Here is a 23,885-nt window from a genome sequence, read left to right as displayed (position 1 = left end):
GTGGCGCGAGGGGTCATCCATGGAGGTGCTTTATGGGGCATGCGGAAGGCCAGCAGCAGGAGGGGGAACCTCTGTGAACCCCCGCCCCCTGCCGTCTCCAGGAACTCCCCCAAGGGAACTAAAGGTAATTCCCCCCCCCCATTTCAAGCTCGCAACCCCCCCTGGACCAAACCGAACTGGGGGGGTTGGGGGGGCGTACCAAACAGGTCCAGCCGGTTCCATGCACATCCCTAGATTCCGGATCATCTCTAGAGCTAGCAAGGGTGGTACTAGCTAAACCTGGAGGCCCATTACCATGGCCTCTGGGTTTAGCTGTGTGAAGTAGATAAAACATCAGAGGCCTAGCCAGGATCCTGTTTCCCATAGCGGCCTACCAGATGCCTCTGGGAAGGCTGCACGCAGGAGGTGAAGGTATGCCCCCTCTCCTGCTGTTGCTCCCCTGCAACTGGTATTCAGAGGCATCCTGCCTCTGAGCCTGGAGGTGGCCTATAGCCATGAAGACTAGCAGCCATGAAGAGACCTTACCTCCATGAACTCCCATTACCCATAGCTACAATTTTTTACAGCTAGGGATGATGGCAGGTGTGGTTCAGCAACATCTGGCATACCACAGGTTGGGAAACCCTGGATTACAGCCAAAGGGATGAACGCTGCAGTCTTTATTGAATTTCTCCAAAGCACAAATCAAAGAGTTGGTTTTAATTTTGTGATTGATTTTAAACTGTTGAATTGTTTTAACTTTTTATGTGTGTTTTAATTGTTTTATGTTAACCGCCCAGAGACGAAAGTTTGGGCGGTAAATAAATAGGACTGACAAGATGCTTTCCAAGGGGAAACTGGAATTTGTAGGGAATTTCAGGGTTAAACATCAGAGGATTCTTTTCCGATGGCTTCTGCCTCTGTCCGCTCTTGCTTCCCTACAAATAATTAATGAAGGTCTGAGCCCATGGAGATAGTTGCCTTTCTGTCCTTTCTTTCTTTTCCCTTTCACTTAAAAATTCTCAGCAGGCCTGCTCTATGAAAAAGCTGTCTCTTTAAACAAATCACACTCTTAAAAACACCAGGTTATATTTCAGCAGCTAACTTTTTAAAAAATGACAATTTAATCAATCAGCACTTTTCCCTCTGGAAAGAAAGAAAAAAATAACCTGTGCACTTGGTGAGGTTCAATCACTCTGAAACAAGCCCGCAGCACTAGTGCTTATTAAAGTCAGGGGAGCGACATATTGACCTCGGAAATTGCAGAAGCAACACCTGTACAACTGGATGGTGCTTGGTTTCGTGGTTAACAAATGGGCCGTGATGCTTTCCCTTTGGGCCGTTTGTGCCAACTGCTATGCTTATTTATAAAGTGCTAATCAACGTGTGTGGTGCTTCACAGGGTGGCACAATCCCTGTCCCAAGGAGCTTGGCCTCTGCTGGTAGACGGGAAGGAAATGGCACATCTGCCTCCTCCTTGCTCAACTTGTACACTCGTTAAAAGCATCTCAGTTTCTGGCCATCTCACATTCTGGATAGGCCACATCATCTTATCCCCTCCCAGCACTCTCTCCTACACTGATTTTGGTTCTTGATGTTGCATATTTTCCTCTTCCCTCAGTCATTTCCCTTTCTTGCATCATGTCTACTTAATTGTTGGGATCTCATCCCAATTTCCAGCAGAGAGATTCCCAACTATCTTCTTTGAGCTCCATTGAGGAAACATCAACTAACCACCTAGGTTACAATTTATCAATCTCTGTCCCACCACTGAGGCTGAAACCAGAACTAGAGCAGAAATCAGGTGGCAGGTGATAGAGTCTGTTTCTTTTCTCTTGTCTAGGATGGAAGACCAACATGTGGAAATCGGACCCTGCAGAGACTTTTGCAGTCATCACGGAACTCGGCTTTTGTTTTGTTAATATGTCCAAATTGGAGGAGTTTTGGCAGGGTTACCAGAACAAGTGAAGAAAACAATGAGATACATAGGGATACCACAAACACAGTTTGTGATGATGCCATCCCCCCCAATTCAAGATGGCAGATGCATGAACGCTTGAGGAGCAAGTGGGCTAACTTGTGAATCACCTAACCGATTTGGACCAAATTTAGTCCAGTTGTAGGGATAGGTAAGGGTGCTGTCGAGTCGGTGTTGACTCCTGGTGATCACAGAGCCCTGTGGTTTTTCTTTGGTAGAATACAGGAGGGGTTGACCATTGTCATCTCCCGCACAGCAAAAGGCACGCAAAAAGAATCATCAAACTCTTTCCCCAGTTGCTGGCAAAGGTAAGCGTTAGCTACAATGGGACATCTTGAGCATGCGCCAGACCAGCCAAGTCGACTTATTTCGGTGTGGGGCGGGGGAATAACCCTCTGTCTTATATGTGTTTTCGCTTCAGCTAACCGTAACCTATCTCACAGTGCACGATTCTGGCATCTAAAGATAATTTTCTGCCCCGCACAGGGCTTGAATACGTGGGAAATCTGGTTGCAAGTGAGGGCATGAGTCAGGGGCAGCGGCTTCGATTGGTGCTAGAGAGCATGCGCAAGACAAGCTACGCATGCGCAAACAGCTCCCATCGGTGAGAGTGGATACGACGGCAAATTGGGCCTGGTCGCCGAGGAGCGTGACTTGGAGGCCCGCGGAAGCGCCGTCGGTTCAGCCCAGCTCCGCCATGGCTCGGGATGTGAAGAGCAAGCTGTCCAAGAACGTGCTGCGCATGAAGGTAGGAGAAAGGATCGAAGGGAGAGCAGAGCGAGAGGCAGGCCGAGCCGAAGGGCTCCGAAAAGGGACTGCGGAAGGAGCCGACTCCACCCGAACTGCTTCGGCATGGGAGGCCGGGCTAGCCGAGGGCCTTCCGGCGGGGGGAACCGAATCACTTCGCGAAGGGCTCGAATGGTTCCGAGTGGTGGCGAAGGCAGGGAGCCGAGCAGAACCGAAGAACTTCGGGATGGGCGAAAGGGAGCCGAGCGCCTTCGGGTTCAAAGGGAGACGAGCCTTTCGAGAGAGGTGCCGGGGCTGAGTGCAGGCTTGAGCCCCGGAACCTTTTGTGGCTTTCCCTGGGAGCTCATGCTCGCTCTCGCTCTCTCTCTCGCTCTCTCTGTGAGGGGACACGGCTTCCTTTTGCAGGTTTGAGAATGCACTCTGTACATGCTCAGAGACACTTCTCAAATAAATTATTATTATTATTATTATTATTATTATTATTATTATTATTATTATTATTATTATTACAAACTCCTGACAAAATTACCAGACTTGGAGGCGGATATTGTGCTTTTCGGAAGACCCACAAGACACACTTGTTTTCCTGGGCTTTTAACTGGAATTATTTTTTTAAAAAAACTGTTTGTTGTTTAGCTCCTGAAATCGTTTTAACTTTTTTTTATTCTGTGAAATTGTTTTAATTTGTGTTTACTCTGTTTTATGTTTGTTGTGTTTTAAATTGTGTACATTGCCTAGAGATACATATGTCAGGCAGTATATAAATATGATAAATAAGTGGGCTTCTCTTTATCTCCTTTAGAATAAAGGAGATTATTCTAAATAGTTTCTGTTCCAAATTGGTTCTAATCTATTTAGAACAGAAACCATGCAGCCTGGGACAAATAAAAATGCTGCCTCTAAATATCCTAGACTAGGTGCCAGTTAAATTTATAGACATCATGGCTCCCTGGTGCTTGGGATTTTTCAAGCCCTAGTATAGGTATGTTTTTTTACAGGATATAAGTGCTTATTTTGTGGTTTCATAGATGCAATCCATTAAATAAATGTTACATAAAATATGTTAAATGAATAAATCCCTGAAAATGAGGTGAGGGCACACACCCCCAATTTGGTTATCCGAAAGTAAAGGAAACCCACCAAATTTCTGAAGTTAAGGTGAGGTTCCCTGGGTTTTGGAAGACCTACAAGCTCGTAAGCCCCATCTGATAGAAAGTTGGATGCCACGGCTGTTTGCCAGCTTCTTTGTGCATTCATCTGTGGCACAACTTTGGTCTTCCAGTTGTTTTGGAAGCTGCTGTATACGGAGTCAGACCCTTGGTCCAGCTGGCTCAGTATTGTCTGCACAGACTGGCAGCGGCTTCTCCAAGGTTGCAGGCAGGAGTCTCTCTCTCAGCCCTGTCTTGGAGATCCTGCCAGGGAGGGAACTTGAAGCCTTCTGCATGCATGCAAGCAGGCAGGTGCTTTTCCCAGAGCGGCCCTGGCCCCTAAGGGGAATACCTTGCAGTGCTCACAGATGTAGTCTCCCATTCAAAAGCAAGCCAGGGCAGAACCTGCTTAGCAAAGGTGGCAATTCATGCTTGCGGCTATAAGACCAGCCCTCCGGTGGCCAATAGTCAGGTCTGATGGGAATAGTCAGGTATGAGAGTGCAACATCTTCAGGAGAGTACAAGTTGCGGAGAGCCGTGATCTACAGGACACAGGAGTGATGCAGGGTTAGGAGGAGCTGTCGGGCTCTGGGGAGCCCCATCATTCTTCTCTTCTCACAACAATTTGTAGTTTATAGGAGACCAATTTGCTCCTGTCTTGTTGCATTTAAAGGTTGTCCCTTTGCCAGCTAGTATTGCATCAGTGGCTAGCAATATTAAACTATCATTTCCTTTGCTCATTTAACTCCCCCACCCGCATCAATATAGTAGTGTGATGTCGGCGGGGGGGGGGGGGGCTTTATTAATAGAGCAGTGACCTAGCCCTCGCCCTTGGATTTGCAAATCTGGGGCCGGGCCCAAAGTGAAATTAGTCTCAGCTCGGCGGCTAATGGACTCCGTTCACATCCTGTGATGTTGCATGCAGTTCAGCTGAGGAACGCCTCGGCGTGATTGATGATCTCTCTCCCCTTTTTCAGAGAACAACGTCCAAGTTGGATTGTCATTAATTTTTAAAATATAAATATTCATTATGTATTTATAACTCACTAGAGCCAGGCCTTCATGGTTTGTTTGCTTCGGTTTACCTTTGTGCCATTTCAGTTTATTGCTGCGATTGAGGCTGTAGTTTACTTTCAGTCCAAATACAAAGTGAAAGGTTCTCCCCCGCCGCCCCTTCCCCTTCTACCTTCCTTCGTTCTGTGGCGTTTACACCCTGCGGGGGCTGCCGTACATCAGCTACAACTAAAAGGATTCTCTGCTGACAAGGAGACAAAAGCTGCAATTCTATAGCATGTGGTTACTGTATTATTATCGATCTATATAGAAAATTATATGTCTGTCTGTCTGTTCCCTGTACATTCCCACACCCTATCGGGACCAAACTTGGCAAAGTGACTTCTTAGGATCCTACGAGTAACATCGGGTACCCGGGAACCCCGACAACCACCTCAGACAGACGGATATACAACCGGTATATCCACAAAACTTACGGATGCAATAACAAAGAGAAACCCGCACCTTAAAGCTAGTTTTAACTACATTTCTATACCAGCTCTCTACCAATGCATTCAAGGCAAGTTGCAATTTAAAGTACATTGAAAGTAGGAAGCTGCTTTGTACTGAGTCAGACCCTTGGTCCATCTAGCTCAGTATTTTCTACACTGACTGGCAGTAGCTCTCCAAGGTGTCAGGCGGGTGTCTTTCCCAGGCCTACCTGGAGGTGCTGCCAGGGATTGAACTTGGAACCTTCGGCATGCAAAGCCGATGCTGTAAAAGGAAGGAAAAGAACAGAAGTTGGATGTACTGTTCCTTCTGCACCCACTATGAAGTCCATGCACGAAACACTTCCAAGGACTGTTTAAGGGGTTTTGCATTGTGTGGGTTAACAAATTCACAGCAGCATTAAGTGCAGCGTGTGCGCCTACCTTTATGCAGACGATATGCAAATTAGCAGTGGCCTTCAGCTCATGGCTTATTCCCAGCACGGCCCTTGGCACAGCTAAACCCACACACTCTCACACTGCTACTCGGTGCTTTGTGCTGACTGCCTTGGTACTAAATCACAGCTGGACGGGAGGCTGTGAGTGTAGCTCAAAGCCAGACTGCCTTTTCCACAGCTTGAAATCTTTCCCCCCAAAAAACATGCCATTTTGGTCCTGGAAGCCCAAATAAATGCTCGTTTGCAGCTGTTAGAGATATTTTTATCCAGAGCTTTTTTTTGATAGTTAACTGGGTGCTTATGGGAGAAATTTGCTCATTGAGACTGACTAAATAATTGTCTTCATTTTCTTGGTGTCCAACATAAGAGCAGCCCCACCCACCCCCTTCCTGGATGCTCTTCCTTGTTCCGAGAAAAATGGTCCCATGATTATGGCACGGTTCTGATTTGATTTAAAAGAGAGGATACTGATACAGGAGGACCTTGATATTGGCGGACGTTCCATTCCATGGTTCAACCGCGGATACGGAAACCGCAAATATCGAGGCATTGCAGCAATGGGGAATTGGGGGTTAGGTGTCTGACTGGGGGAGGGGGAGCTTCGCCAAAACATTGATTTTTGCAGTGGAGGGGAAACGCAGGGGGATGCTGCATACCATATTTAGCTGCTCCCCCTGAGTCTTGCTGTGCCTCGGAATGCCCCCAAATCGGTCGAAAATAACTCCCCCCCCACTTTTTTTAAAAAACGGGGACATTTTGAGGCTCTGAAACACAAAAAGGCAGCCGGAAATGACCTCTGCAGTAATTTTTGGCCATACAGAAACATGCGGTCAACTCCCCCGCCCCCCGGTGTATGCTGAGGTCGGGTGTCTATTACCTGACTGCGGATATGTGAATCTGCAGATAATGAATCTGCGGATATCGAGATCGTCCTGTAGAATGTGTGTGATTGATTGATTGAGATTTAAGGCACATATTGGTAGACACTGGAAGAGGGATGGAGTTAAGGTGGATAGCTTCTCATTTGGTAGGTTGGTGCCCAACCTTGGAGAGCTGCTATCAGTCAGTGTACTGTAGACAGTACTGCGCTAGGTGGACCGATGGTCTGACTCCATAGACAGCAGCTTCATATTTCCACCCAGAGCATCTATAGCTCAGTAGCAGAACCCCTGCTTTGCATGCAAAAAGTCCCGGGCATTGTTCCCCCTCACAGGGATTCCCAGAGGTTGTTGACTACAACTCCCAGAATCCCCAGCTGCAATGGCTTTTGCTTGGGGATCATGAGAGATGTAAAGTCAACAACATCTGGGAGAGGGAACACTGGTCCCAGGTCCAATCCCTGGCAGCATTTCCAAGATAGGGCTGAGAGAGACTCCTGCCCGCAACCTGGGAGAACTGCCAGTCTGTGAAGACAATACTGAGCTAGAGAGACCAATGGTCTGACTCAGTATATGGCAGCTTCCTATGTTCCAGGGTGTGGACCAGAGGAATTTTTCCCCCCAGACAGGATGATTGTTTCCTGGTCTTTAAGAAGTTTTCAGCATCGTATTCATGTGGCTACCCCTTTCGGTTGCCTTTCAGAGGTAGCGTACCTCCATAAGTCGTATGCATGTTGTCTATTGAGAGACCTTCCCATATCTGTTTTTCAGTTCATGCAAAGGGGCTTGGATTCGGAAACGAAAAAGCAGCTGGAAGAGGAAGAGAAGAAAATCATCAGCGAGGAACATTGGTTCCTGGATTTGCCAGAACTGAAGGAAAAGGAGTAAGTCCATCGCATCACCTTTGGCGTGCCTGGGAGTGAGCAGGCGAACTTAGAAGTGCAGGTGCTGCTTAAAACTAGAGAACAAGCCCCAGGATGTGTGTCTCTCATTCTGGTCCTCCTAGTGAGAGAGACACTGACTAAGCTAATTGGAACTTCTGTGCCTCTCTAAGAACTCTCCTTTCATTTCCTGCAGGAGCTTCATCATAGAAGAAAGAAGCTTTAGGCCGTGTGAAGACTTTCTTTATGGCCGGATGTCATTTAAAGGATTCAACCCTGAAGTCGAGGTACTTCCAAGGGCACACTCAGGGGTCAGGTTGTGGCTCAGTGGTGGAGCATCTGCTTGGCATGCAGAAGGTCTCAGGTTAATCCCTGGAAGCATCTCCAGGTAGGGCTGGGAAAGACGCCTGCCTGGAACCTTGGAGAAGCCGCTGCCAGTCAGTGCAGACAGTTCTCCAAGAGAGTGTTCGCCTGGGTCTGACTTGGTAGAAGGCAACTTCCTGTGTTCCTGTATATGTTCCTCATCACCTGTGGACCTAGTGCAGCCCCCAGAGCCGACTATCAAACTCCTTTCGGCTTTCCAGCCACTCGCAGCCACCAAACTCCCTGCCGCTCCGGAACTCTTGTGTGCTCTAGCGAGAGGTTGCCACGCATCCAGACCGTCTTGGAGAAGTAATTATATAGATGTATGCATTTCCAAAGTGTCTGGGGGGGGGGAAACCTAACACTAAATCCAAACACTAAAACTTCATAAAAACAGCAGAGAGAGAGAGTGTGTGTGTGTTCCCAACCTGGGAGGCTCCAGATGTTGCTGAACTACAACTCCCATCATCCTCAGCTGCAGGTTATTGTAGCTAGGATTGATGGGAATTGTAGTTCAGCAGCATCTGGAGTCCCCTAGGTTTGGAACCATTGAGTTAAATAAAGGAGCAGCATAAAACATGACAAGTTAAAAAGCCTGAGAAAAGTTTCAAAGACAAAATCTTCACCTGGTATGCAGCACCTTAAAGACTAACAGACTTATTGGGGCATAAGCTTTCATGGACTAGAGGTCACTAGCGGCGTCCGGTCCACCAAACGCTGTTACTTTAAGGTTCGCCAAACTTACTTTAAGGTTACTTTAAGGTCCACCAGACGCTGTTACTTTAAGGTTCCATTTGTCACTCTTTTGTGAGTGATTTCTGTGTGATATCAATCCCACCTTCTGCAGGGGAAAGGAGAATTAAAGCCTTGTAGACAGAGGACTGTGCTCTCTGTGAGCCCTTTTTCTCAACAATGACTTTCTCTTGTTGCCAAATCGGTCTCCTTGACTTTTTTCCCTCTCTCTCCAAGGAGTGTAATATTTAAACGGATATCTCCATTTTTCATTTTCAGAAGTTAATGATCCAGATGAACTCAAGGTACAAGGCAGAAGAAACTGAAGAGGAAGATAACGCCATGGAGGCTGATGTATCGGATGAAGAGATGGCCAGAAGGTAACGGTTACCTTTTATGACACTGATAATATTATCAAGAAGATGTGTTGCTGTTTTTCTCCTTATCACATGAAGCGAGAGAAATGAAGAAATGCTTGATGTACAAAACACTTGTTTTAAAAAGAGAGTGTATTATAGTGGAAATAAACTGTGACCTGATTTATTTATTTTTAAATGAATTTTCCTTTCTCCGGGCATCTTCTTTGGCTACAATTGTTACTTTATTTTGAGTTTATAGATCTCCAATTCCTTTAAAAAGAGTCATAGGGAATTACATATCGCGTATTCTCCGCAAAATGATATTAAAATCTGTTAATGCTTTTGCTACCAGACTCTTACAGTGGTGCACGAGAAAAGCACAGCAATGCGTCCCTCCACCTGAATTGTTTTCAAAGCACAGAGTTTCTTTTTTTAACACGTTGTCGCCTCCATAGGTATGAAACCTTGGTCGGAACGATTGGGAAGAAATTCTTGAAGAAGAGAGACCGGCGTGCACTGCAAGACCCGGAGGCCGATCAAACCAGTAACGGGAAGGCTAGCAAAGTGCAGAAGATGTTTCTAAAGCCCCAGGATTAAATGTCATATGCACCCTTGAGGCTGGGGGAATGTATTTTGTACCGTGGTAATACAAGCTATTTTTGTAAGTGGCTGGGTCTCTTTGTGTCTCTGAGGCAAAGGCCTTTTTTGAGTAGCTGTGCATATAATGGATGTTCTACATCCTCTGCTCTCTGTACAAGTTTTTAGGGCGGGATTGTGTGGGCATTACTTGGGCCAGACGCTGCAGGAAAATGGCTGCAGGTAACTGAGAGCAGATTTGGGTTATGAGTCTTGAGCAGATCTACAAAGAATGTGGGATATGGATTATGATCCCTGCCTTGAAGTATTTCAAGGGCAAGTGAGGTATGGCCCCTTCTTAAGACAAAGCTGCCGGTGTGTGTTTGTTTTTTAAATATTATTATTATTTAATTTCTATACCACAAAATATGACTTGCATTTTAAAGATACGGGGACAGGGGAGTTAGGAAAGTACTTTGAGAGAGAGAGAGAGAACATGCTAGTTTCTTGACTTACGTCCTTGGAAAATATTTTGTTGTAATGGACACACAGAGATTTCCTTGGCAATGGAGCATTTTAGAGTTACAAAGAGTATATGGCTAAGATTTTTGTTAATGACAACTGTGACTCTAAACAGAGAGAGAGAGAGAGAAGGGCAGACCACTGATGAGAAACACCTGCATTACTGTATCGTCTGAGCCCCGCAAGGGGGCAACTAGATGTCAAAAGGGCTCGGTGGTATGCCTCTGCTGTGTACCAGTTGCAGGGGAGCAACAGCCTCACTGGCTCCTCCTGGTGGGCCACTGTGGACTAGATGGGCCTTGGGCCTGATCCAGCAGGACTCTTCTTACATTCGTATGGCTGTAGTTCGAACGCAGTTGCACATCATGTTGGCTATCAGCCTTGGCAGTCAGGTTTTCCTAAGTTGGAATCAGTTTTCAAGGTCACATTAAACATTATAGCTAGCAAGCATGTGCTGTCTGGTGTGTGTGTGTGTGTGTGTGTGTGTGTGTGTGTGAGAGAGAGAGAGAGAGAGAGAGAGAGAGAGAGAGAGAGAGAGCTGGTCTTGTGGGTAGCAAGCATGACTTGTCCTCTTTGCAGGGTCCGCCCTGGTTACATATGAATGGGAGACTACATGAGCAAGCCCTGTAAGATACTCCCCTTAGGGGATGGGGCCGCTCTGGGAAGAGCACCTGCCTGCTTGCTTGCAGAAGGTTCCAAGTTCCCTCCCTGGCAGCATCTCCAAGATAGGGCTGAGAGATATTCCTGCCTGCCACCTTGGAGAAGCCGCTGCCAGTCTGTGAAGACAATACTGAGCTAGACGGACCAAGGGTCTGACTCAGGATATGGAAGCTTCCTATGTCTGTTTTTCCTAACCCCCACCCCAAGCCATCTTGGTGTTTTTGCTGGAAGACCGATTCTGAAGAGAGCTGGACAGCTGGAGGGACAGGGGCAGCTTTTTCACATTTTTAATGATTACTATTTGTGGACAGCTCATTGATGTGAGGCAGAAAACTCAATTATACGGAATGTAAGAAACTGAACGTCCACCACCGTTTGTGTGGGTGACATATGGATGGAAATCTTCCTCTCAAAAACCCCTCATTAGCTATTCAAGATGGATCATGCATGGAGAAATGAAGACTCTTTTTTTTCCAACCCAAGGAGGGGGTCTTATTACTGTCAGAGAAATCTGATGCATTATCTCTTTTTAGCTTTTCAGAGCTAATTAAATGCTGCCGGGTCAATTACTCAAAACCTGACCACAGAGCATTGCCAGTCATGAGCCCAAGTTAATGATTGTGGGGCCATTTTTCTTTCTCTGGAAAACCGTGTCTTTGGCTAAAAAATGATTTATTGGGGGCCGTTTCGCTGGAAAAACTCTGAACATGGCCTCCCCCCGCACACACACACTTTGTCTTCCTTGCTCATTACTAAGGAAATTATCTTTCTTGTACGACTCAAGACCTTCCATTGAGGGAAAGTTACAAAAAGCCTCTTTTTCTTGATCAGAAAGCCCAGAGTAGCAAACGTATCTCTCAGCACAGGGTGCATCCAGATGACAGGGTTTCCAAAATGCATAAAAAGCCTTTGAGGTTGATGTTTTTCTCCTATTGAAAATGTCTTTTTATAATTGAGTCAAGAGTGTCTATGTAGACCTGTCACTAGATTGCAAAATCCATCAACCTCTCGCGCAAGAACTGGTCTTGTGGTAGTAAGTGTGAATTGTCCCCTTTGCTAAGCAGGCTCCACCCTGATTGCATTTGAATGGGAGACAGCATGCATGAGCACTGTAAGATATTCCCTTAGGGGATGGAGCTGCTCTGGGAAGAGCAACTGCAGGCTTGCATGCAGAAGGTTCCAAGTCCCCTCCCTGGCATCTCCAAGACAGAGCTGAGAGAGATTCCTGCCTGCAACCTTGGAGAAGCCGCTGCCAGTCTGTGTAGACAATACTGAGCTAGATGGACCAATCGTCTAACTCAGTATATGGCAGCTTCCTATGTTCCTATGTCCACCTTCAAAAGTCACTCCATTCAGACAATGTTTTAATTGTGTTTTTAATAGTTTTAATGTTTTAAATAGTTGTAATGTTTTAATCTTTTTATCTGTTGTTTTTATTGTTCTGTTGTAAACCACCCAGAAACTTGAGTTTTGGGCAGTATACAAATGTGGTAAACAAACAAACAAATAAATAAATAAATAAGCAGAATGAGGGAACAGTGGAAGCTGATTAGCGGTAGATTCAGGGCAGACCAGATGAAGCACTCCTTCACGTAACACAATTAAAAATTATGGAATGTGTTGCCATGAGACAGAAGTCCTATGTACACATTAGGCCTGTTCACACAACCATATGAGGGTTTTTTGGCAGGGAGGAAGATCCCCTATCCGTTGCAGAGTAGAGCCTCCGTTTGACTTTACAAACCCTGAACCCAGGAGACTCAGGCATCCGTGTCTTCCTTGCAGAAACGAGGAGCTGGGTCTGCCAAGGATAAAAAAAAGTGTCCATAATGCATTGCCGCACCAGTTCACTGGGAACCCTCACATCTGGAATGCTCTCCCAGTAAAGGTCCGCTCTGTAGCTGCTTTTTAAAAAACAACAAAAGAACTTTTTCATTTCTTCAGGCTCTTACCCCTTGGGGGCTGCCAGGTCTCTCAGCTTTCCTGCTTCTGTTTTATGGTGGTTGTTGGGTGTTTTATGGTTTTTACTGTTTAACTGATTTTAAGGTTTTAAATGTGATTTTTATGGCATCTTCGTGTATTTTGATTTTTGTAAACCGCCTTGGGGTGCCTTATGAAAGACAGTATACAAACTGAACAATAAACAAATAAATCTCATTAGTTGTCCTCTGGTTGAGAAGAGGCAAGAGGCGAGCCCAGCTCTATTGAAAGCATTGTGGGTAAAGGACCATAGAGCGTGCTTTGCAGAGTGGCACATTTACAGATGGAAACCCCTGTAGCTGTAGTGCTCTATTGTTTTAGTGGCCAATGAGTCCCAAGAACTGCTTAAAATGCATGCAACCAAACCAAAGGATCAAGGTAAGAGGGCTCTGTTGTTCTACCTTGGTTCAGAGCAGGGTGGAGGATCTGGGTTATGGAGACTTGGGGAGGCTGGATTGGCGGAATTCCTCGGGCTCCACACAAGCCTGAATATCTGGGTTTACTGCCTCCCACACCTGGGTAGGAATCTTGTCCTACCCAATTTCTGATCGTTGGAATTAGCCTTATGTATGTGAAACAGCAAGTACATTCTAAAGGACACTCAAAAAGCTCAGACTTATTACTGATAATTCCTTACCTAGTATTGTGATCAGCCCAGATACTGAACAGTCCAGCAGTCCTCTTCTTGGTCTTCCCAAATTAGGACCCCCCCCCCGGCACTTCTCTTTTTAGAAAAGCAGTTTATAAACTGCCAAAGCAGCTCTAATGCCCAATGGCTTGCAGTAACCCATCCCATCCCATCAGAATGTTGTGTTTTCAATCAATGTATACAAATGAAACCAAACATTTGCAATCTGTGTCGACTTTTTATTTATTTATTTTTTATTTTTCTTGCAAAAGCTGTGTGTGCTTGGGTTTCAGATTCCAGGTGGCTGGGTGCCAGAAATGTGCAGAGTTCATACGAACTAGAAATGTCTGCGATCAAAGCGTTCTGTGCAGTAAGCATCATATAAAGTCGAAGTGGGAAGAGGAGTAATGGAAAATACCTGGCAGCTTTGGGTCCGTTTAAGTGATACTCTTTAAAACTGCTCATTAATAAGAAAGACACAGACCCAAGAGTGCTCCTTCATTATAGCTGGTGCCTTAACTCTCCAAAGTGTTGCCAATGTATATATGAACAGAAGTAAATGGAGTCTAGAATGAAAGCCTCTGTAAATATTGGATTGTGTAATTAAAATTATATCAATATCGTCCGTATCTTGCCGATTAAGGCTTTGGAAAGGATTTTCGTTCCCTGTTCACTTTATTTAGCGTTGTGTTTGTCAAAAGCCAGTGCCCTCAAAAATCTGAGATGAGGGTGAAGTATTTTAATTAAAACGTCCCTTTCGCAACGCCAGTGCAGAGTCCAACTGGAGGGACAAGCGAGTTCAAGCTGCCAGCTCAAACCATTACCAAAGTGGTAGGCTTTTTAATACGAGCGTGCCTTCTACTGACAGCTAACCTGGCAATTGTGGAACCGTATTGCAGTTCGCTCCATTATAGACAACTGATCAGATCCTGCCATTTTTAAATGACTGTGGTGCCCCTTGGGTAGATTGCCCCATTTTATATTTATTCAGGGGGACAATCAATGCAGGCATAGTCCTTTCTAGTTGTAGATTTGCTGTCTCCATTGGAATGAATAGGGTTGCCTGTGTGCACCCAAGGGTAAAGGGCCCACATCAGAACATGCACTTGGCTCTGAATTCAGTTGTATGTGAGTTTATAACTAGGGTAACAGACCTAGGTGGTTGCCTAGGACCCCAATTCTTGGGGGGCACCACAGTCCCCTGGGTGGAACTGGAGTGTGCAGGGCATGCCTCCTAACTGGTCTACGGCTTGCTTTCCTCCATCCCCCACCTCAACACATCCTGTCCCCGCCCTCTCCGTGCCTCCATCAGGCGGAGAGCCTCCATCTTGGTTTCTCAAGTGCCTGGACCCCAAACAAGAAGTTAGTGCTGCAGTCGGGCCTGGTTGGAAGCTCTTCACGGCACCATTAAAAACTGGTTTCAGGGAGACGGAGAGGCTGGTTGGCCCTGAGGGTTGCTGGCCCTGCCTTCCTTAACATAACAGCCCTATCAAGTCCAGCATCCTGTTTCACACCATGGTGGCTCACCAGATGCCTGAAGGGAGGGAGGCGGCAGCCATAGAGGAAGGAGAAGTGTCAGGTGGGCTCTGAGCTCCTCAACTCCCCCTCCCCCACTGTACCCCCGAATCGGTGTGGGCTAGTCATTTGCTAGCTGACCCGGTGAATGAGCAGCCTTCATGCCTCCAGTTAAAGACAAGACTCCAGCCAGCTGGAGAGGCACCAAAGCCAAATTTCACCTAAGGCACCAAAACCTCTCAAGCCAGCCCTGTTCATAGACCAGGTGCTTAGATCCTTTGGACATGCATTGTCTTAGAAATTTTTACCAGGTTTCAATGCAGTGATGGGCTTGCATTTCCACATTAATTATTGCCAGTGAGAACACAACGTACAAGTTATCCTATTTTGCACATTATGGCATACCTGTGATTTTGCGTTCAGGCTTTAATTTTGCTGCAATTTATTCTATGCTGGGTTAAAGAGATGACAGATCATGCACTCTCCATGTTAGATGGTGTACATCCCTTTGATGTCAATGGAAACCAGTTTGTTCTCCAGAGTTATCCCAAATTTCTCTCTCAGGGTTTCCTCTACCTCTTCGTCTTTCAGCGTCGTGAATTCCACCAGATCCATGTTCTCCTTGTAGTTGTATCTTGTTTCGGAGAGTGTCCACCCAATCAAGGCTCGAAACCCATCAGTAGTTTGGAGGGTGCAGATGGATTTCTTGGTGAACAAGGAATCAGGCGAGGTTTGGAGATACGAACACTGGAACTCAAAGTCTTTGACTGTCTGTGGCTCAAGACTGAACAAGTAGATTTTTCTGCACTCCTGCTTTTCTAGGAGATCTGAGTTGGAGAAGCTTTGGTTGGCGATGTATTGTTTCCGTCTGATTTTCTCATAGTACCAAATACCATTGTCTTCTGTGAAGCGAAAAATCCCTGGGGTTTGAGGCTGGTCTTTGCCCGAGACCAGCTCCATTGGTTGCCACATTTGGTAGGAGACACCAAAGCCAGCATCAACTATATAGGCTTTCCCATCGATGACCACCTTGACAATAAGATGGGTCATGTAAGTCCCATAGACGTTTTGCTTTGGGTTGTAAACATAGGCTCCTAAGATGGTGGTGTTGTATCCCAGTGTTTTCAGAACCCAGGACAAGAGCTGGTTGTTCTCCATACACCACCCTCCACGCTTCTTTTTCACAATTTTGTTGTAAGCTTGGTCCAGGTCCAGAGTTATGGTTTCCCCACAGTGAATGCTGAGGTTTTCAAATGGAACAGCCCATATGTGGTGCTGGAAGATTGCGGTTAACGTTTCCAAATCGAGTTTTTCGAGAGAGCCTTTGTAGCCAGTTCTTGTGAAATATTCTTCAATGTTCATGTTTCCTACAAGGCAAATGTTAAAGAAACTAATTAAAAACGATGGCAGTGTGAGACGCTTCCCATGTTTTCCTGTTGGTGTGCTCAGTGGTTGCTTGCAAATGTTCCCGAGAGTGCTTCTTCAAATAAATTGTGAAACTGAAGCAGAGGATGACTGGATCTGCTGAGCAATTCGTGAAGACTTTCCCTTATAATACATCTGTCAAATGCTTGCAACCTGCTATGTATTGTGGGTTTGCTTGTGGGATAGCTCAGTGGCAGAGCTTATGGTTGCATCCAGAAGGTCCAAGGTTCAATCCCCTACACCTACAGTGAATGGATCTCTGGCAGGAGGTCTGGGAACCAACTTCCATCTGAGATCCTGGGGAACCACCAGTGTAGACAATCCTGGAAGACCAGGAAGAGAGCTGATGTTGCAGTAGTGAGCATAAATGGTCCCTTTTACTAGGCAGAGTCCACTGTGCTTTGCATTTGGGTGGGTAGCTACATGAGAGCACTATCTGGTATAAGATACTCCACGTAGGCTAGGGATGGGGCCGTAGCTCTGTGGCATACCATCTGCTTGCAGGCAGAAGACCTCAGGTTCACTCCCTGGCAGCATCTCCAGTAGGGCCGGGAGAGACTCCTGCCTGAAAGCTGCTGCCAGTCAGTGTGGACGATACCGAACTAGATGTAAGGCAGCTTCTTATGTCCCAAGACAGACAGATGGTCTAAGGCAGGGATTCTCAACGTTGGGTCCCCAGATGTTATTGGACTTCAATTCCCATAATCCCCAACCAAAGGCCAGTGGGGCAGGGGATTATGGGAGTTGAAGTCCAATAACATCTGGAGACCAAACGTTGAGAACCCCTGGTCTAAGGCACAGTGTGTGTGTGTGTGTGTGTGTGTGTGTGTGTATGTATGAATGTGTGTGTGTATATATATATATATATATATATATATATATATATATATATATATGTATATATATATATGTATGTATATATATATATATGTGTGTGTGTGTGTGTGTGTGTGTGTATGTGTGTGTATGTGTGTATACACACACACACACACACACACATATACACACACACACACACACACAGGATCTGTTCCCTTGCCTCCTGCAGGGTCCCCACCGTATTTTAATCAAGCTGAAGTACAAATGTTGCCTGAGTGTTCACATGTAAGGAAAAGAACATTGTTTTCCAAAGTTGTGACAACCAGAGACAATCTGTTATTTAATGCTGCTCTTTGGATTTTGTGCATGATCCCTTGTCTGTGTGCCCTAGAACTGGAAAGCTCACACCACTGCTACCTTTACTACACTGATTGCTTTTGGGAGAGTCTTTTGAATTAACTATTATTCTGCCCTTTAGTAAAATGTTAGTCTTATGGTCTAATTCATTGGTCTTCCTTTAGTGGGAGTGGGCCCCAAACTGGGTTGTGGGTTAACCTAAGGTGGGACATCCCAAGGCAGCCACTATTTTCTAAAACTTTTTTAAAAGGAGAAAGAATGGGGTGAAGCAGAAGGGTTAGAAACATGAAAACAGGAATAAATAGGAGGAGAGGAAAACAGAAATAAAGATAGCCATAAGCAGTTTTAAAAAATTGATCCCATGTACTGTGTCAGGTTGGGGTTCAACGTTGGAGTCAATCTCAAAGATTGAAGGCTACTGGCTTAGTTCATCTCTCTTCATAATTCACAGTGATTCATTTGTACTCATTCCAAATATGATAAACCCCAATCTTAACTTAGTTTTATTTACCATAGCCTTATGATGAACCATGTGTGCCTTCTGTCCAGCTAACTTGTTGACATGTTTTGGATATCCCAACTTGTCTGAATTAGTGAGATGTCTTATACGAGAGAACTAATACCTTCTGTATTTTGTGATATCTACAGGAGAGTGTCTCCTCCTAGAAATTTCCTGTTGCAAATTGGTATCACTTTCAGAGAGATTTTTTTAATTGACTTTCCCTCCTCTTTTATGCTTCCAAAATTTCCAATTACTGATTTCAGCAAAGTTTCTTTGAAAATGTGCACTTTACTTAAAACAGTTTTCAAGACTGTGTATTTTTTTTTTTAAGCAACTTACCTTTAAAAATGTTTTAACTGCTTTTCTCAGGTTTCACGGCGTTTTCTGGCTGCAATCAAAGTTTGGATTATTTTCAGTTGTTAATGTGAATAATGAGACGTCCGGAATTTTGCAGCTTCAGTTCTGCAAACCTCTTAATTCTTCGATTCTCCTTTTTTGTCTTATTTGGAATTGGATCTTAAAAGCCCAGAGGGGACAGAGTCCATCTGAAGTGTCTGCACATATTCCAGTTCCACTGATCCATGAATTGATTAAACTTTGGGTTCTTAACTTTTAAGAGTTGGCTTTATTTTTCACATGATGAAAACCAGGCAAAACTAGATACCTTTTGGGTTGACTCAGAGGGAAAAACAATAATTTCCATTAAAGGGTGATAGTTCTGCATAAAAGTGATTAATTTTCAAGGGTTTTCCACATGGGATTAGTCCATCACTCAGACGGTTCATCTGAATGAGCCTGTAGTATGATTCCAAGGGGGCTTTCTGAGGGGGAATGGTAATTCCAGTGGGCTGGAATTCTGCCCCCCTCCCCCCACACATACACTAACACACTGCAGAAATGGGTGCCCTCATTTTCTCCCCCTGAGAACTTGTTTGAGAAAATGAGATGGACATTTTGGACCACTCCTAAATAGACCTCAACTCCTCCAAGAATTGGTCCTATCCCTGATTCAAGCTGCCTCAACTAGTGGTTTTCACTGCATCATGTGGCAGTGAATTCCACACATTAGTTATATGTTTGTTTTCATTTTTCTTTTCCTCTCTGTTGCTTTGTGTTCTCTTTTGGCTTGGCATGAAGAGCCAAAGGTGAATGGAAATGAACTAAAATCATTGGAACTTTTTTCTGTCTCCATTCTGCTTCTCCTGTGAGGTCTCCCCCACCTCCTGTGACCCCATCTCTCTCTCTCTCTCTCTCTCTCTCTCTCTCTCACACACACACACACACACACACACACACACACACACACACACACGTATGTCATAATTGCAGAACCTTACTGACCTGCAGTTGAAAAAAGGTGACTTGGGAAAGGCTGTAGCTCAGAAGAAGAGGACCTCCTGGGCATAAACCAGATCCCAGTTCAATCCCTGGCATCCCCAATGAAAGGGATTTGGGGGGTAGAAGAGCTACGGAAGACCTCTCCCTGGAGAATTACTGGAAAATAGTGGACTAGACCAACTTATTAGAAGTCAGCTTCATGTGTTTGCATATTTTGTGTTTCTTTCATCACCCCAGGTTTCCATGCTCCCTCCCCTCTTACAGAATAATTCTGGAATTCTTCCCCACTTCTGGGTCATTGTTTTATTTGCCTTGGCCATTGGCCACTACAAAAAGTAACTGATCCAAACAAGAAGAGCACACAGTCATAAAACCAGACGACAAAGATGAAGCCAACCCATTTATGACTAAAGGCCGCTGAACATACCAAGAGTACCCATTGCATATCCTTAAAGCAAATTGTTCCAGATTGTTCAACCTACAGTCAGCACTCAAAAACAGAATTGCAACTAGCAATACACAAAGCATAAAAGTCAGGACCTTGATTTGCATCTGGAAAAGCAAAAATAGCCAAGTTTGAACATGAACTTTGAGCCTACCACATGATTTTCTGTGTTATGTCGGTTTGCTGATGAATGTTTGTAGTCATCCAGTGAAGAGGAGAAGAGGAACTTGTTCTACAAGTTTTCAGAAATTACTGAAGAGGAGATACAATGTGGTCTCCACTGATACAACAGTGTAAACTTAAAGGAATGCAACACAATCTTCCATCAAGGATGGCAAAAGGTGCAGGCTGAATTCTCCGCTAAGAGCTCTCCTTGTTATAGTGTAGCAGATCTAACTCTGGACTCTGAGATCCAGTTGGGCATAATTTTGAATTATTTCTATTTATATACTGCCCTTCATTCTAAGGCCCCAGGGCAGTTAACAATGGGATGAAACAATACAATTCAATATAACATACAAACAGAACAAAACATAGCTAAAAAAATTAAAAGGAGCAAGGACAGCTCATTGGTCAAAAGCCTGAATTAAATGGCCAGTCTTCACTCTCCTCCTGAAGTCTGTGAGAATGGGAGCCATGCGGAATCTTATCTGTGAGCAAGTTCCACATCTTGGGGGCAGCAACTGAGAAGGCCCTGTCTTGCATGCTCAAAAAATGGGTCTCAATAGGTTTCAGTATGCGAACCAGAACAGCTGATCTAGTCAGGTAGGTAGATTCAGTTGGAAGCAAATGGTCCCTAAGGTGTCCAAGGCCCAAGCCAGCCAGGACTTTAAATTAGGATCTGTTGACTTAGGATCCATTGTCATCTGGATTCAGAGGTCCGTAGGATCTGAGATAAATCTCAAGCATCATTTACCATTCATTTTGGAAAGGAATTCATCCTGATATATGGTTGGGTCCCTCAAACAGAGTTGCTTGTGAATGAGTAGTACCAGTTCCTGTAGCTGAAACCAGCCCCATGATTGATGCTTGACTGAGAACCTCCAAATGTGTCTTGAGACGTTACTTTCAGTGAAGCTCAACAGCAGCTTAGGTGCACCCCCCACCCCCTCGAGAAATCAAAACTTTGTTTTGCTTCCTTTAAAAGTCCTTTGGTCATTTCATGCAAGCTATATCCTACAAATTTTGCTTCCAGATGTTCTATTATTTCAGATCTGGTGGCTACTCTAGTGGACACGTGGGTATTAAGCTGTTGTTAACAGGGACAAGCTTCTTGTCTAATCTTATGTTGAATCGCTTCTGCAGCGTTCCCTCCACTTCCTCATCAGTAAGGGTAGTTCTTTCTACGAGGTCCATGTTGTCTTTGTAATTATAAGTGGTTTCGGTGAATGTCCACCCTATCAAAACCTGAAAGCCAGTGGTGGTCTGGAGACTGCAGATTGACTTATTTACAAAGAGGGAATCGGGAGCTGTTTGGAGATAGGCGGTTGGAGCTTGGAATTCATCTATCATCCGTGGCTCCAGGGTGAATGAGTAAACCTTTTTGCAAGTCGTGTCTTCTAGGCTGTCAAATAAAAGCGATCGGTTGTCTGCATCGGCGCTGTAATGCCTGCGCTTCAGTTTGTCAAAGTACCACATCCCATTGACTTCGGTGAAACGAAAGATGCCCGGCATCTGGAGCTGGTCCTTCCCAGAAACCAGTTCCATCGGCTCCCACATTTGATAGGCTAATCCAAAGGCGCCATCGATTATGTAGGTTTTGCTGCCAAGCATCACTTTTAGCAGGAGGTGGTCGATGGACTTACTGTAGGTCTTTAGAGGAGGGTTGTAAACGTACGCCCCCAAGAGGCTGATCTTATAGCCCATGGTCTGCAGGGCCCAGAACAGAAGCTGGTTATTTTCTATGCACCACCCGCCACGGTTCTTCTTCACAATTTTGTTGTAGATGGGTTCTAGATCCAGCTCCATGCTTTCGCCACAGTGCATGCTGAGATTTTCGAATGGCACGGATCGGATGTGATGCTGAAGGATTGCCGTTAAGGTTTCGAAATCTGGCTTGTCCTGGGGGCCTTTGTAGGAAATTCTTGCAAAATATTCCTTAATATCCATGGTGGTGGTAGTTTTATTCTGCCAGAGAGAGAGAGAGAGAGAGAGTTACTTAGTTCGATTTATAATGGTATGTCACTTCCCTTAGCCTTTGTTGTATTTCACAGTTGCTTGAAATGAATTAATCCCTCTCTAGAAGAGCAAATCTGGATTCGAAGGGGCTGCAGTTGAGAGACGTGGTGTGGGTGGGAGCTTCTGTTCAGCTTCTCACTGCCAGCCCTTTCGCCATGTTTTAAACACAGTTTTTTTAAAAAACAACAAAAAACCCAAATGCAACTGTCTCCATTCCTTGGAGAGTACTTCTGCAATGCAGTCATCAATCAAAGCAACAAGTTACCAGCAGCTGCTTAACTCCTTTTTTTTTAAATTCAGCATAACCATGGCACAGTTTTCTCTGTCTTGGGGCAATGATTCTTCCACAACAATGCTTTGTTTTTCAAACCAGCCATCCCATTTATTCAGACATCCCAGCTGGTCTTGTGGTAGCAAGCATGAATCGTCCCCTTAGCTAAGCAGGGTCTGCCCCGGTTGCATATGAATGGGAGACGATGTATGCGCACTGTAAGATCTTCCCCTCCGGGGATGGAGCCGCTCTGGGAAGAGCGGAAAGTTGCAAGTTCCTTCCCCGGCATCTCCAAGATTGGGCTGAGAGAAATTCCTGCCTGTAACCTTGGAGAAGCCGCTGCCAGTCTGTGTAGAGTGCTGAGCTAGATGGACCAATGGTCTGACTCAGTATATGGCAGCTTCCTATGTTCCTATCCCAGTTAAATAATGTTTAATTGTCTGGGGGGGGGGAATCGCAAGGTTCTTGAATTAGATTGCAGTGTAAACTGGCCATTTTGCTTCTGCATGGCACAGCATGTGGTGATGGGGACCAGTGTTCCCTCTAACAGGGATTCCCAGATGTTGTTGACAACAATTCCTAGAATCCCCCAGCAAAAGCCATTTGGGGGCTCCTGCTGTTGCTGGCTAGCTGGGCCATCAAAAATGTCCCCGTAGGCTGGATCTGGCTCAGGGCCTTATATTGTGCAGGGCTGGTCTACACTGACTGGCTGCTGCTCTCTGGTGTTTCATAATAAGTGTCTTTCCCCAGCCTACCTGGAGATGCCAGAAATGGTACCTAGGGTCTTTTGTGTGCAATACAGATGCTCTACCACTAAGCTATGGGACCATCCCCATATGAGGCAGCTTTACACAGGATCAGGCTATGTAGCTCATCTATATGCAGCTTGTCTATATTTTCTATATGGACAGACAGTAGTTCTCTCAGGTTTCAGGCAAGGGTCTTTTCCCAGTCCTCGTCTTGTGGTAGCAAGCATGACTTGTCCTCTTAGCTAAGCAGGGTCTTCCCTGGTTGCATATGAAAGGGAGACTAGAAGTGTGAGCACTGCAAGATATTCCCCTCCGGGGATGGAGCCGCTCTGGGAAGAGCATCTGGGTTCCAAGTCCCCTCCCTGGCAGCATCTCCAAGTAAGGCTGAGAGAGATGCTGCAACCTTGGAGAAGCAGCTGCCAGTCTGGGTAGACAATACTGAGCTTGTATTGTACTGTATTGCTTTGCTGTCGTGTTTATTTGGTCCGTTGACCGCGAATAAATGAGTTCAGTACAATACTGAGCTAGATAGACCAATGGTCTGACTCAGTATATGGCAGCTTCCGATGTTCCTATGACACGTCAGGGATTGAGTCTGGAGCCAGCTCTGGCTGGGAGTCTAGCAAACCTCTGCCCCCTAGTCTGCCTTAATCTGATTTCAGAGGAGCGGTGCCAACCAAATGTTTCCTCTCATCATAGTGCCACAGAAAATCCCTTTACACAAGTATGTCCCCACCCTACCCCTGGAGAATTTCAATCCTCTGCCCAGAAGATTTAAAAGCCTTTTAAAGAAGTGCCTTACCTGCTAAGTTGAACAGAGTAATAAACTGGGTTTCTTTTTTCCTGCCTTCCTTCCTTCCCTGAAATGCTCAAAGAAGAGGGAGAGAGAAATTACCCCCACCCTTATTCCACTTAT

The 23,885-nt window shown here is 45.3% G+C and overlaps 3 protein-coding genes across 5 annotated transcripts; 1 reads left to right on the top strand and 2 right to left on the bottom strand.

The window, feature by feature from the left end:
• Positions 1-2,528: 2,528 nt before the first annotated feature.
• On the top strand, positions 2,529-18,604 carry MPHOSPH6 (M-phase phosphoprotein 6). Of its 3 annotated transcripts, none has more exons than XR_008311301.1 (6): positions 2,529-2,705; positions 7,441-7,553; positions 7,747-7,837; positions 8,925-9,025; positions 9,460-9,665; positions 18,358-18,604. XR_008311301.1 is itself a non-coding variant. In XM_053271422.1 (5 exons), the coding sequence occupies exons 1-5, from the start codon at positions 2,541-2,543 to the stop codon at positions 9,599-9,601; spliced, it is 612 nt and encodes a 203-aa protein (XP_053127397.1). In that variant the 5' UTR covers positions 2,529-2,540; the 3' UTR covers positions 9,602-12,919. The 3 variants fall into 3 exon arrangements, 1 of the variants encoding a protein (XP_053127397.1); XR_008311302.1 differs by lacking the exon at positions 18,358-18,604 and adding an exon at positions 13,664-13,999; XM_053271422.1 differs by lacking the exon at positions 18,358-18,604 and having other exon boundaries at positions 9,460-12,919.
• Positions 15,172-18,393, bottom strand: LOC128334521 (arylamine N-acetyltransferase, pineal gland isozyme NAT-10-like). Its single transcript, XM_053271421.1, has 2 exons — positions 18,328-18,393; positions 15,172-16,252 (listed from the first exon to the last, which is right to left on the bottom strand). The coding sequence occupies exon 2, from the start codon at positions 16,245-16,247 to the stop codon at positions 15,375-15,377; it is 873 nt and encodes a 290-aa protein (XP_053127396.1). The 5' UTR covers positions 16,248-16,252; positions 18,328-18,393; the 3' UTR covers positions 15,172-15,374.
• A 999-nt stretch (positions 18,605-19,603) lies between the features above and the next one.
• Positions 19,604-23,885, bottom strand: LOC128334422 (arylamine N-acetyltransferase, pineal gland isozyme NAT-3-like). The gene is made up of 2 exons (XM_053271250.1): positions 23,772-23,885; positions 19,604-21,898 (listed from the first exon to the last, which is right to left on the bottom strand). The coding sequence occupies exon 2, from the start codon at positions 21,878-21,880 to the stop codon at positions 20,993-20,995; it is 888 nt and encodes a 295-aa protein (XP_053127225.1). The 5' UTR covers positions 21,881-21,898; positions 23,772-23,885; the 3' UTR covers positions 19,604-20,992.

This window comes from Hemicordylus capensis, chromosome 9 (genome assembly GCF_027244095.1).
Source record: "Hemicordylus capensis ecotype Gifberg chromosome 9, rHemCap1.1.pri, whole genome shotgun sequence".
Classification (NCBI taxonomy): Eukaryota; Metazoa; Chordata; class Lepidosauria; order Squamata; family Cordylidae; genus Hemicordylus; species Hemicordylus capensis.
This window is presented reverse-complemented; position numbering and strand designations above follow the sequence as displayed.